General features: G+C 41.4%; 1 protein-coding gene across 1 annotated transcript in view; it reads left to right on the top strand.

The window, feature by feature from the left end:
* The window catches only part of plch2a (phospholipase C, eta 2a), a 174857-nt gene that overhangs the window by 126047 nt on the left and 33995 nt on the right, over positions 1-14815 (top strand). The window contains exons 4-6 of the mRNA XM_078288213.1: positions 4735-4978; positions 5813-5942; positions 12296-12466. Of these exons, the coding sequence (XP_078144339.1) occupies positions 4735-4978; positions 5813-5942; positions 12296-12466 (545 nt within the window). The remainder of the gene's footprint in view (positions 1-4734; positions 4979-5812; positions 5943-12295; positions 12467-14815) is intronic.

Genomic DNA, 14815 nt, shown 5'->3' on the forward strand with positions numbered 1-14815 from the left:
GACTGGCTTGAAGTTCTGCTAAATTTATTTCTCATCCCTATACAGTTTCCTCAGAGCTGAAAGAAAGTCAATTGAATATCTCTTTGTCCCCGCACAGCATCTGCAACAAGCAAATAAAATAGTTCCCTGCTTATATAGCAAGGCAAATGGATTCAGCCCCTTAGCTGTTTATGCTGAGCCAGTATGGCTGGGCGTCTCGTGGGGGCTTAGGGGTTCAGTTTCCTGTTGCTCTCCCTCTTCTGTAGCCCTGGACTTAATAAGCTTCTTAAGCGGCCTCAATTATTCATCAACTTTAATCTGCCCAACCAGTGTCTTTACACACATGCCACAAACGGAAAATGACACACACACGTCAATGGCAGAATGTTTGCGGAGTGTACCAGAGAAATGATCGACAGGATCTATGCCACAGCTCGTCAGTCTCTGGACGGAAGGACATTGAAACTGGGACTAGGCATGTTGGTTTGCTGATATTTCAGGATGATATATATTTTCCTTTAATTGAAAATAGACTTCTTCCTGACAGCTACATGAAAAATGTAATCTTTCTTTGCACATTTTATTTATTCATTGTATTGTTCAGTAATGCTTTTTGTAAATTCCTCATTTAAAGGCAGTAATATATCCCGGAATTCGAATAAGTGTGGTGGGTCACCCGGCCTTGAAGAACCACTAACCCGAAAAGAATTTCATTAATATGGATTTCAGTGGAGAGTTTTTGTGTTACATGATGGTCTAAGTGCTGTTTCAGAAGTTCCCCCTCTCTGCTACGAATAAAATTCTGTGGGAAACAGCAGAGCCTTGTATTTTTGGAGAATTTTTAGGCATAAAAATTGTCAAATATAAAAGTAGCTTCAATCCAAATAGTTCGGTGTCGTACCTGCTTTCAAAATCCCTTATCAGTCGCACCCTAACTGAAACAGCCTTTTAATGTGCGCCTGTAGCTTTTTATTCCATACAAAAAACAATAAACAAAATGCAACATAAGATCACGCCACCTTCTATCTGTAGCCTTTTCAGGCTGGTTTTTTTTTTTTTTTGTTTTGGACTAGTAATTGGTGTGGCATACTATGTCAGTGGCTTCAGTCCAGAGGTTCATCACATAACACCTACCGGGACAGACACAAAGGCCGCACTTGCTTAAGGGTCTCTGGTTGGGTGGTGATGTACTGGTTGGGTGGAGTTTGTGTCCCGGCAGCAGACTGCTCACTCTGAATCAGTGACCAAAAACCAAACAACAAGCAAAACAACAAGCCACAATCTCACAACTCTGCAACTCTTTCCTTTTCTCTTGACTTGTTAACATCCATTTTTTATGAAGAGCTCATAAGAAAATCATTTTATTGGGGAGCACAACATGTAGATTAGGCATGAGTTCTTAGAATAGGTAAAGTTATAGGCCATCTAACATAGCTGGTGTGGTGACCTGAAACGCCTGCAACTTAGGCGTCAATCAAATGATATCCGGATGTTTGTAGCCTTTTAAAAATGTAAGACTTTCCGAACATCTTTGAAGGTTTATAAATGTATTCAACATGCTCATTGGGGTCTAACAACATACTCTATGTCTGTACCAGTGAAATTATGAATGTAAACAAATCCATGTTGTTGACATGCTGTTCTGTTGTTCATCTTCATGTCAACAATACTTTACATTTAGATCTATTTCAAGAAGTACATTCCAGTACATTTATGTAAAATGCAGTTTAACATTATTTAAAAAAAAACAACAACAATTTTTGTCACTGTTTTGTTTTTTCTTGCAGTCAAACACGGTACAGCTCTCTTGCCTCAAGTAAACATTGTGGAGAGTTCAAGTTATTTTCTGCACGGTGTCAGTTTCAGTAAAATGTAGCCAGACCTTGGACCGTTTCTGCAACGTTGTGTACTTTACTGAGAGCAAACCAGAGATGTTGATGTAGAGATGCCTGAACTAGTTTGTTTTTCCTGCCTGTGGTAAGTAGTTACCTAGCGAGCCAGTCAGCAGTCACTTTAGTCAAAGAACAGGGATGGTGATTGGATGAAAGAGGATTTAAATGTCCCATATGGTGTAAAACAGGATTTCCCTTGCCTCTTTGATTATAAAGGAGTTGGATGTGCTATCTAAACATCATGAAAGTATCAAAATGCACGGTAGCGAACTGAACCCACACAATCCATACAGAATCCGACAGAAACAGCCTGTTCTTGGTAAGGCTCAGAGAGATGCTGGAAAATGAACGTGTAAAAATGGATTGAGAGTGTTTTTGGTACATGACACCACACACACAGCTTTGTATGGACCTCAAGACAGAAAATAAAACACTGGAAAGTGTAGAATATGGGACCTTTAAGATTAACCAGAACAGAACTTTGGCACCGAACATTTGAACATTTTAGGTTCTTCTGTAGGTACTTGGTAGTACTGATGTGATTTGGTACATTTCAGACATGGCATTACGCAGCCCTAGTGCTAGTTACATGCTTCCCAGCTGTGCGCATCTTGGCAAATAATGTAATAAAATAAAATCATCAATCATGGCTCACTAAGCAACTTAATAACTAACGTTAACTAGCAAGGCCTGCTACACTAACTTTACATCCCCAACAAAGGATTAAGACCACTTACAATGAAGAAGTCCAATAAATCAAACAATTCAATGTTGGAAAATGTCAACTTGCTTTATCAGGAAACTTGAAATGAATCTTCTACTAGCTAGCCAAACACTTCCACAGGCAGTTTGAATTGTAGAAAAATGTGGAATGGAAAAAAATATGTAAAAAAAAAAAAGGCAGCCAATTCTGAAAGTGGTTGCCCTCATCGAGCTCCCAGATAACAGGTGTATACTGCTGCATAATTTATAACAGGGCTACAATCAGGAAAAGGCACACACACACCAATACATATCCACATGCAGGGCTCGCGGAGAATACTGACAGCCACACGGGAGCGTATCCAAGACAGCAGCAGCATGTCGAGTAGCTTGTTGACGGCACCTTTGACATCCAATACTATACAATCGCCAAACAACCATAGGCTCCGTATTACCCCGCAGCCTGGGGGAGTGTGTGTGTCTTTGGATTTTGCTGGCATGCGGTCATAAGGGAGCATGGATGAGCGCATGACTATATCGCTGCATTATGCATGAGTGTGTGTGTGTATGCAAATAATGTTTCATCCCTGTATAGATTACATGACTGTAAAAGAGTAACAGCCACTTTCTCCCGCCAGTGCTCTGTGTGTATGTGTATGTGTGTGTGTGTGTGTGTGTGTATATATATATAAAAGTTAGAAACTTAAATTTAGGTGGACATTTTGTAAATCCTGCTAAGAGAAAAGGGCTTATTTTAGAATTAGAGAAAAGCCCAATAGTTGATACCCATAATTACTCCACAAATACTGGATTGGGGGTTTTAAGGTTTGCTTTATGGTTAGTGGCTGTGTTTATGGTTAGGTACTGGGGAATGAATCAGTCAGTGGAATTTCCAAAGTGGCCACCTAGACTGAACAAGAAATGGAATAACTTACCGTCTGCGTGCTGTCTTGGGGAAAAAATATGAAGCTAATGAAAGACTAGAGGCAATGTATTCCTGTAAAATGTCATTACCAGCTCATAAATGTTTTGTCTTAATAAACCGAGCTCTCTGGGCACAACTCATTTTGTTGAGAAACTTGCCTGAACTCATAATTAAGACTGTCCCTATGCCCAGAACCATTAATTCAATGTTGCGCCAATGGTGCTAAAATTCAGAAAACAGTAGAATGCAAAGGACTGTATGAGGATAGGTGGGGTTTTATAAATGGGGTTTTGCTTAATTGAGTTATTTTTTTGAATAGCCATTTCCTATTGGCTTTGATGCCTCACAAGCCTCTGGACTCACACTGTGCTTCTTTTGCCTTGGCCTCTGGTCTCAGTCTTTGTTTCTTTTGCCTTGACGAACATGGTCTGCAGTACCTTGCTGCTTACTTACAAGAGAAAGTAACCATTTATTTTCCCACCCGCCCCTCCTCTCGTCTCCTCTCCTAATAAAAGTTGTACAGTCTTCTATTCCTTCCCCTTTCTCTTCGACCTCCTCTCTCCATTGCCCTTTTTCACTCTTTCAACCTTGTATTCTCTCCATCTCCCTCCAACTGACTGCGTCTTCTTCATCTCCCGCCTTTCTTCCTCACTCTTCACCTGCTCCTCCTCAGTTTTGACCATCGCCTTGCAATTTTTTACATACTGTATTCAGCCCTGTTTTAATGTCATACAATAGTGTCTGCTGAGTAATTCTGTTTTGCAGTTTTTCAGTCACACTAAATGCAGTCATGTACATCTAAATGTATATTAATTTAAAAAGAACATACAGTATATCCTAACAAGGATAAAGTAACATTTCTACTCAATTACATTGGGCAATTTCCTATTTCTACCACATAATGCATGTAAGATAAGAACATTCTCATGAATAAAGCAATTAATTTGGAAGTTGGGCATGTTGTTGCATGATATTCGGTGAGTCACACTTTTATATTACCCAATCTAAATGGTTTAATTCAACAAGTGTGCCTTGTTAAGTGGGAATTCAACTGCATCCACCTCGTCGGCAACAATGTACACGAATGAGATATCTGTGTAATGCCTTTGTGTCATGTATTTATGCTTATATGGTTTTAAAATGTGCAGCACTTATGATTGTACGTCTAGAAAGATGCTATACAACTCAGGTTTACTGACTTACCCTGCTGCACTTGCTTGCTTTGTCCTCCACCAGTCTCTGTCGACTCCATCCGGGAGGTGTGCGAGGGCAAACAGTCGGAGATTTTCCAGCGGTACGCCGAGGGCAGCTTCGACCCCAACTGCTGCTTCAGCCTGTACTACGGCGAGCACATGGAGTCCCTGGACCTGGTGTCCGGCAGCGGCGAGGAGGCGCGGACCTGGATCACCGGCCTCAAATACCTGATGGCCGGCATCAGCGACGAGGACAGCCTGGCCAAGAGGCAGCGCACTCGCGACCAATATCCTTCATTTATATAGCAGTTGGTTGCGGTGGTGATGGTGAGGCAGCAAAGGCAAGAAGGAAGTGTAGCTATTACGTATCAAATATAAGGTATCAACATTAAATATGAACATAACATGCACTTAGAACGCTCTCTCACTCCTATTAGGGCGATCCAAAATGTAATATTGCGATGCTGTCCTGCTAAAATATCGCAATATATGATATTATCGCGATATTCAGTATTACTGAGTATCGACCCAAGTCTAACTCTTTTTTTAACTAACAAACACACACAGACAAACAGTCTATCAACCCTAGCAATATGGATCAAGCTAGATGGCGTTTTGAAGGCTGCTAGTGCTACTGATATTTTTGGATTGAAAAGGCCAATAGTTCATATTTTGTGCCAATATTCAATATCTTTAAATTTGAACATTTTCATGCCAAAATATTACAAGCATTCACAAGAATTTTCTTCTTGGTGGAATAGAATCTGACACATGTAGCATGTAGGCTGGCAGCTTCTTAAGGCAGGCTGGGTCAGTTTTACCAACTGACACCCCCGATGATGCTGATGTAAAAAAAAAAAAAATAAGGGCGGTCATCACATCAGAGGTGGATATGTGACTGGCTGATATCCGATTTTTAATAAAAGACCAACATCGGCAACTCCAGACCCTAATCAGTCAGTACCAGGCTGACAGGCTCATGAAAGGCAAGTGAAGGCTGTCAGTGGCTTTTCTATCAGACCACATATTCAACTCTTCGCCCAAAAAGCGAGAGCCACGCTAAAGATCAAAGGTCCCGCTTCTCTTCGCCGTCACTCTTCCTTAACCCGCCGCGGCATCACTTGGCTGAAGCAGACGTTCGCGGAGGCCGACAAGAACGGCGACGGCAGCCTGAGCATCAGCGAGGTCCTGCAGCTGCTGCACAAGCTCAACGTCAACCTGCCCCGGCAGAAGGTCAAGCAGATGTTCAAGGTAACGAGAATCGTCATCGCAAGTAAACAATGCACCAGAGGTTTTCGTTCCAACCGATGACTACAGCTAATCAGTGAAATCACCTGGTGTGGTCTTTGGTTGGAATGAAAACCTTCACACACGGTTGAATACAGCTGCTGTTAAGCTGAAGGCACTTGAGTCTACAGGACTGGCGGCCATTCAGGTAGTCAGGTAGGATAGTATTTTGAAAAATGAGCTAAACTGTGTTTTGCTGCCATGGAGTATTTTCTCACACACAAGAAAAGGCAACTGTGAATATTTGTCTTGGTATTCTATTCCCTTTCTTTCATAATGTCTGTGAGATTGCAAGCCAACCGGGTTTCTGAGTCACTCGATGGGTTCTTGTCTAGAGGAGATAAGGCTAGGCATGGAAAGCCATCAAATGTTTTTTTTTTACTACATTCCGTATCTTAAAATCAAGAGTTGGCACAGCAACACACAGATGCACACACACACGCAATAGATGAGTGGGTAGTCGGCACATCTGTTGCGGTTGATAAAAGCTGCTGTTGGCTTTAAAGATGAAATGAAGAGACAGAGGTGTAAAAAAAAAAAATCGAATGACAGGGAAGAATGGAGCGAAGGAAGGGAACAGCAGGGGGGGAGGAAGTGTTATTGGTGATGATGGCACTCATGTTGAGTTGCGTGAGTGTGTGTTTGTGTGTGCATTAAATTACACATGCCAATGTGAGAATATACAGTATGCAGGCATCTAATTGCCGTCTGCCTATTTCTGTTTCTATGTGCTGCTTATTTGTTTTGGTGGAAAGGGTTACCATTAGCATCATGGAATTCTCTGACTAGGCTACTGTGCAGCGAAACAGTTTGCGACTTCAGTGCTGTCAAGTCAATAAACCAAGAAAAATTAATAATAGCGTGTGGGTTTGTTGAAAGAGAGTTTCTGTCTTTTTGAAAATAATTTTCATCATCTCTTTATCCTGTAGTCCTTGGAAAGAGAAAGGGAGAATGTTGACTTTGTTGCTCTGTGGAAGTTGAGGTAAATCTTAAGATCGCCAGTGGTTTTCTTACCCTCGCTTTGACTGCATTCCAGCAGCGCCGAGTCCTATTTACGAGACGGTGTCTCATAAAATTAATTTGTGCATGACTTCCAAACTATTGATTTCAAAGCTGTTTCAGCATACAGAATTTGAACTCTCCAAAATGTTCTTAAAGGGCTCTTTTGACAGGACCTGAGATGAGTTTTTACCATTCAGAGTTTGAGGTGGATTCGCAGACAGCCACAGTATAAGGAAATGTCACGAGTGTTCCAGTTCCAACAGCTCCAGGTGAACAAATGTAATGAAGAAATTTTAGGCCGCTTTACACCTGGCATTAATATGCACCTGGTTTCCAGATTGTGTCTAGATGGGATGTATCTGGATTACATTTACACCTGGAATTAAAATGCATGTCTGGTATACACATTGAAATCCGATTTCCCGATTTTTTTTTATTTTTATTTTTTTTTTTGTGTGCGTGTTTCGTGACTGGATTCATGCATGAAAGTTTGTTTCTGTTTACGTAGGGAACGGATTGCATTTACACTTTGTTGTTAATTTGTGTTAATGCATATCTGACCAATAAAATTGCTGATTGCAATCCGACCACCCAAGTCAATGCCAGGATCTAAAGGGATCTAAGTATTCATGTTCAAACCTTCCAGCTTTTTACATCCATATGAAATAATACACTGTAAGAACGGGCCAAAATGTACTGCTGGTTCTCATAATGATCATTAGTTTCTTTAACAGATCTGTACACAGTGCTGACCAGTTCATTAAAGGCCAATAAATGGGCTAAGTCACTCAAAGGCAGATTGTGAATGACCAGTAAAAGCCTCTCGACTGATTGCAAATGCTACAGTTGTTGGCCTAACATGTAGCTCAGCCGCTAACTCCCCTTAGGCAGAAGTGGGATTAGCATGTTTGCGTGTGAGGCGTGTTTGTCTTAGCCTCGGCCCTGCGGAGGAACCAGTCGGCTCGCTAACACTAAGCCCAGCGGCCTGTTGACGGTCACCCATATGGTACTGCTGGGACACAGATGGCCTCTGGTGTAATGCAGGGTAAATACACCAGGGATCAATCTGGACGTGTGTGTGTGTGTGTGTGTGTGTGTGTGTGTGTGTGTGTGTGTGTGTGTGTGTGTATGGACATACTTGAACACTTGTGTGTTTACAATCTGCTGGCTGGTTTCTTGGCTTAACCTGCTTACGCCAAAGAGAAACCTGTGGATTTGACCCTTTGCCTAGTGGAAGGACATTAACTGTCGGTCCTAAAACTTCCTTGCTCTGCTGTCAGTATTGACCGATACAGGTTTTTGAAAACTGATAATATTGTTTTTGGATTTAAGCTGATAGCTGTTTTTTTATATCCTCCATTTGCATATTAATGAGGAAAAACTGATTTTCTTGAAACTAATGCTTTAAGATATGGAGTCATATTAATACTGCAAATACTGTCATGTGATGACAAGTATGTTAACATAGACATATTTGCTAATTAACACATTAATTAGCTTAATTAATATCTCATTAGCATGACTGGTTCATATATCATGGTGATTCTAGCAGGACATTAGGCAGCTCAGGTGCCTCTTGTTTATATGTGCTGAAATGGAATGATTTCTCTGGTGAGACTCCTGATATAGAAATCATAATCAAGTTCAAGTTCAACACATTTCCTTACAAATTCAGCTCAATGTGCTTTCACAGAAGAAATGGAAGAAATGCAACAAAGGCAGAAAAATACATACATAAAAATATACACAAAAGTTGCCCTCCCCCATCCATACATTTACTACCACCCCAACCCTCCTAAGTTATACATAAAAGTGAACTCCCAACCAGCCACCACCACTGCACTCCCACCCCCCATAGTACAACACACAAATACTATCATTCTTAACGTATTATGTTTAAGCTATATTGAATAAATAGATCTTAGGTTTATTTTTGAATGAGCATATTGTCAGAGCATACCTCAAGTCAGCATATGTGATATATTCTGGTGCAAGGCCATAATAATAACATTATTATCACCAGGTCTTGTGCAGTGGGGAAAATAACTGGCTTCCTTACACAATAAGTTTATTCCAGTCCCAGTATTCAGTTAGGATTGTGGCTGTTTCATGTCATCTCCTCTGTGGATATATTTGTTTTCTCTCTGCAGTTTGCAGGGCAGGGAGGACTAGACTGAAATATGTGTGATGTATGTATGATTGAGAGGCAGTAGGAACGCCTCACAGAACCCCAATCTTCTCTCAGACAATTTGAATTAATGATAGCTCAAAAGGCGTTCTGAAATTTTCACCAAATACAAATAGAAAGTTGCCTACCCCAGCTTTAAATTCAATTATTCCTTATTTTTCTGTGGATCCCTGGAACCCCCGTCAAGGACCATTGGGGGTCCTTGGACGACACTAACATTGACCAAAAAAAATCCCTATCCTCTCTGAACCCTCCACCGTGCTACCCTAGTCACAAAGCAGTAAACTGGGGAAATGTGTTTCCACCGGTTTATTACAAAACACCCTGTATACAAGGAACTCCAAGGGCCGCCTATCCAAGTGTAGTGTCTTAACTCTTAAGATGTGGCCTCAAGAGATTTCCTAGATTTTGGATTTACAGAGCAGAGGTGCAGCACATTGTTGGCGCGTAGCAGATGCAGTCTCTTTCTGGTTGGTTGAATATGATAGCTGAAGGTATTACTGCAGCTCTAGCCCAGCTAAATGAGAGGAAAGGGGGAAGCTCCTCAAACAAGAGCTTTGCTCAATGATTTATCACAGCTGAGACTTTCCAGATAGAGGGAAAGCATGTTAGAAAGGGAGAACAGCAATTCTAACTGATGAATTAATCCATATTAGCTGCAGAGCTAAAGCACCAAGCCCTCGTATGCTTACAGCAAGTGCCTGGGTTCGTACATAATGAATGGGAATGAATAAGGCTAGATTGATGTTTTCTGTCCGATAAAAAAGACTACTTTCTCCAGCTGAGCTTCCTCTACTTAATGCTAACCTCCTGGGGCTAAGATTTGTCCTGAATAAGAGGATTTGGTGGCTTCTGGACAGAATTCCTTCAGTTCAAAGTGTGAAAAATGATGCAGTTTAACTGGCGCTTCAGAAGAGGTGCTTTAATAGTTTTTTTTACCTCATCAGTGTTGGTCTTCACCGGTGCTTTTCATCAAACAAGCATGCTGTATTGGTCTTTATATGTCCCTCAAGTTAAGCTAATGACCTGCCACCACACTCAGTGCTGTCTGGTCAGAGCAAAGTTCTGTAGTCCACTAACTCTTAGTGTGTTTATTAAAACTGTTATGAGTCATCCTGCCTGTATGCATCTGTGCCTGTCACTTGTGTGTCACACAGTCTCACCATAGTGAGAAGCAAGTGACATGTACGCAGAAAAAAAAAAAGATGAGGTGTTTGCCTCGTGTCATATGAGTTCCGGTACACCAGCCATGTGCAGCAGAGAACTTGATGGTGGGAGATGGCAGGCTAAGTGTGTTAGTGTACTAGGGTTTGAATGATAAGGGTTTTTGAAGGCCGATACCAATGTTTTTGTAATGAAGCTGCAGAAAGCGGACCATTTGACCATTTTTGTGACCATTTGACCATTTTTATGCCCAAAAATTGCACAAATCACAAAGATTCAGTGTTTCCCCAATGACTGTATTCTTTGCTGGGAAGAAAACCCTCTAGTATTTAACATTTAGACCAAAAACTCTCCACTTACTGGACAATATCTAATATATCATGTCCCTATATATCGGTCTAACCCCAGTGTGTACAAGCTCTGCCGCTCAGACGCCAACCTCCAACCGGCACAGACGTCATCACTGTACAGCATGTAGTCGCCTCTAGTGCCGCACGGCATATGGAGCCCGGTCATAGACGAGACTGCCTCACTAAACTGAACCAAGGATTACACGGAAACATGGTGTGATCCACTGCAGTGCACTTGTTAACCGAGTCCCTCCAACTCCCAAGAATAAAAATGCAAAGCCTGTCACTTCAGTATAGCGTGAAGTGAGAAGAAGTGGTGACTAGGTAGTTAAAGATGGCAGGCTCCTACTGTAGTTCAAAGTTTTTAGCTGTTCTATGATGCAGAATGTCAATGTTATGCCCACGCTAGACTATGGGACGGTCCAGGAATGCACCACCACCACTATACACACGGCCAGTTGACCTACCTGGAATAATAAAGGTTGTTTAAAGTAGTTTTATGTAAAAAATCCACCTGCAACAGAGAAGACCGTCCGATTCCCACTGGTTGAGACCCTGTAGATTCACTCTATTTTCCCAAATACAATTCTGGTGTCAGGTATGTACACTTCTCCACCCACAGGAAGGGAGGAATTGAAACTTAAGAGAGAAATACAAACTGTCTCCTAAACAGCAGTGAGCAGCACTCCGTCCAAAGAAAGCTGGACTTGCCAATTTTAGATATTTTCTCTCTCTCGTGCCTTTGGTGTCCTTTTGTGTAAAACGATCAAAAACTGGCAAGGTCGGTAAACACGAGCGCACTGTGTGCAGTTTACTGATCTAAATCACAGGGCCGAAAATTGCTGCTGCACTGCTCTCTATGGGTTGAAACTTTCAAGCTGGTTGCACTTCTGGCCACACACCAATCAGTGATGTAAAAGTAGGTGTTTTTCATAAACTGTCAAAGGCAAAATACCTGCTTTGACATCACTGACTGGGGGTGTGTCCATGCGTAAAGGGTATATTTTTAATGAATTTCACAGTCACAATACTGGACCCTGATTGGCCTACAGCACTGGTTCTTCTAATTCAAATGAGTTAAACCTGCTGAGTGGAGGCTTCCCAGTGGGTGTGTTAGTTAAAATGTTGCAACCTTGCCTGATTGGAAGGAGGGAGCCAATCATGACCAAGTCCAGTGATGTCTGATGTGTTGACATGCAGGGTTCCCACTAGTCATGGAATTCCTGGAATATCATAGAATTTTGAGAGGTACATATTCCAGACTAGGAACGTCAGGGAACTTGATAAATTCTCTGAGGAACTCTGGGGGATATCAGGGAATTTTACAAATGGGTCATTTTGCAGGAATATACCGGAATGTATTTTCAACTTGTTTTACACATTCATTACATTAGATGGTGGTTTCAAGCCAAACTGTAGTGGAAACCAGACTGTTCACCCCTTTAGAAAAACCAAGAATGAATTCGTTTTTTAGGTCATGGAAGTTCTCTGACTTGGAAAGTCATGGAAAGTCTTGGAATAGTCATGGAATTTTACATCAGGGCCACCGTGGGAAACCTGCTGATGTCTGAAAAAAAACCCAAATAAAGCTGTAACTTGTGCCCGGTGTGCAGGAGGCGGACACAGACGACAACCAGGGGACGCTGGGCTTCGAGGAGTTCTGCTCCTTCTACAAGATGATGTCGACCCGCCGGGACCTGTACCTGCTCATGCTCACCTACAGCAACCACAAAGACCACCTCGACACCGACGACCTGGCCCGCTTCCTGGAGACGGAGCAGAAGGTACGCACCGTCTTTTCATTTTATCTTTTCATGCTCTACAGAGGTTGATATTCAGCTTAGTTTTCCACCGACCGTGTGGGCCGGTGGTTTTTCAGTTGCTGGCCCGAACACCGAAACTACTGGCCCGTATCAGCGTATCAGCTGCCGCTTTGAGATGCGGATTGTAGAAATCAAACTCATGATGCTCTTACCAAGTTTTTATCCTATTAAAACCATATTGCATTGAAAAGTCCTATATATTTAGCTATTAAATTGATACTGGACTCTTGATTTATTCTGACTTGACTTGAATCGAGCAAAGTTGACTTGGTCTCACCTCTGATAATGTGAAAACCTGTACATCTCCCCACCCTCTGTCCCTTAAACAGAGCTGCATCCCTACAAATCATCAAATCATGAATAACAACTGCTACTCATGATAGCAGCACCCTATTAGCCTGCGTAATAATAGCTGAGTACATGTTTGTCATTCATGAATTGGTTACATTTCACTGAAAAATGGCATATAAATCAGGTTTATGTGACCTAGTAATACCATGCATAATTGATGAGACTGAACAGAAGACTCACTCTACACTAATTCTACTCAGTTATTTGCATATGCAGGAAATTCTCTGCATATTTTACGCAACGCCTCGTCTTTTGCCGCATCATGCCCTAACCATGGCCACCGCTCTGAAACTTCCTCTGTCTCTTCTTGCTCGATTTCATAGAGGAAAGCGTCATTCTGTCATTTTACAACCGACAAAATATATTTTTTTCATCACTGGCCAAGCGGACCGCTAAAAATCAATACTTACTGCCCTGGAGCTCTGAGGAAACACTGTCTCTGGGTTGGGCAAGGCAAGGGCAGCTGCAGCGCATTCATCCTTTGTGCTGGAGTTGAATGGGGTGCGTGCCGCGGGTTAGGTGGCAAATCTGTTGAAAAAGAAGTTCAGTTTGGCCCTGTGCACTACTTCTACCCTGTAATTCCCCCTGTATTTCCTTCCTGACATTATCTGCCCAAATTTTCTTTTTCAGCTCTGGAAAAAATCCCTGAAAGCCCTCTTTTTTTTTATTTAACAGGACTTTTAAGTACTTTGTGATACAAGGTTTGTTAATGAGGAAACATCCTATTGTCACAAAAATGACACATGACTACATGATTTATGTAGTCTGTGATGCAGTGTGTAATCCCATTATATATCACATTATAGCTCTGAAAAGACCAAATCAAAAAATAAAGTCAGCTATTACTGCCCTTTATTTGACTCTCACACACGCTGACCAAGAGAATTCCAGTGATACAGATTATCATTTTCCACTATATGAGTTGAACAGTTAAAGACCTACAGAAAATGTTGTACGCGATACCTCCATATCTAGGTGCCAAATGTATTTAGACATAAAGAGGCGATCTTTTTTATTCTTATTATCCAGTAACTTGTAATGGTCTAAAATCCCTAAAAATTATCACACTATTACTATTGTCAGCTCCTTCAGCCTTAATGCGTTTAAATATATCTCATTAAGGATTCAGCTGTGGTGCTTGATCGTTACATGCTCTAAATTACTTACTCTGAGAGTAAATAAGTAATTTGAATTCATCTTTAAATCATCATGTTCCGGCTGCAGAGCTTCAAAATTAGTATTAACAACTTGACCGTTTGTTTTCCAATTTAACTGTATGGGATGTGATTTAAGAAAAATATCCACTTGACTGTATGTGAAATCATAATATTTCTTCCATAATAATGGTTGTTGTACATATTCTTCAGGGGTTTTTTTTGTAGGTTTTTTTTTTATAAAACAAGCATTATGTTTGGCACTGACTGCATCTTTACATTGTGATCATCCCATTTCACCAATTCTGTAGTGGCCATTCATGGCTACTCAGGGCCCCAAAAATGATGCTGTCTGGATGCTAATCAATGTCAAAAGCTCCCTTGAGGCTGCTACAGCAAGCCATCTCAGCCTTCGTGCCTAAATGAGAGGGAATCACCCATAAGGTGCTACTTGTTTCTGTAAGGTGGGAGACCAGATGCTTAATGGATTCACCATTGGGGCCCTGAAGTAATGCTTAATAGCTATGGGGAAATGTAGACAGTGAGGGCCCTACAAGGCTATTAGCATTAGCACCATCAACAACACTTCAATTGAAGTTCTAGAGAGCTTTTGGATAAAGTACATCTCCTCACTAATGATACCACCGCCTGGAAAAAAAGAAAAATTAGGTAATGAGCAAAAACGGCTCATTTTTCTTTACACCCGACGCATGCTTTTTCAGCTAATTTGCACTCGAGCAGAGCATTTTAATGTGAAGAAACAGTCATTTTGAAAGAAGAAGGCTCTGTTTGGATGGCTAGACGT

This window comes from Centroberyx gerrardi, chromosome 14 (genome assembly GCF_048128805.1).
Source record: "Centroberyx gerrardi isolate f3 chromosome 14, fCenGer3.hap1.cur.20231027, whole genome shotgun sequence".
Classification (NCBI taxonomy): domain Eukaryota; kingdom Metazoa; phylum Chordata; class Actinopteri; order Beryciformes; family Berycidae; genus Centroberyx; species Centroberyx gerrardi.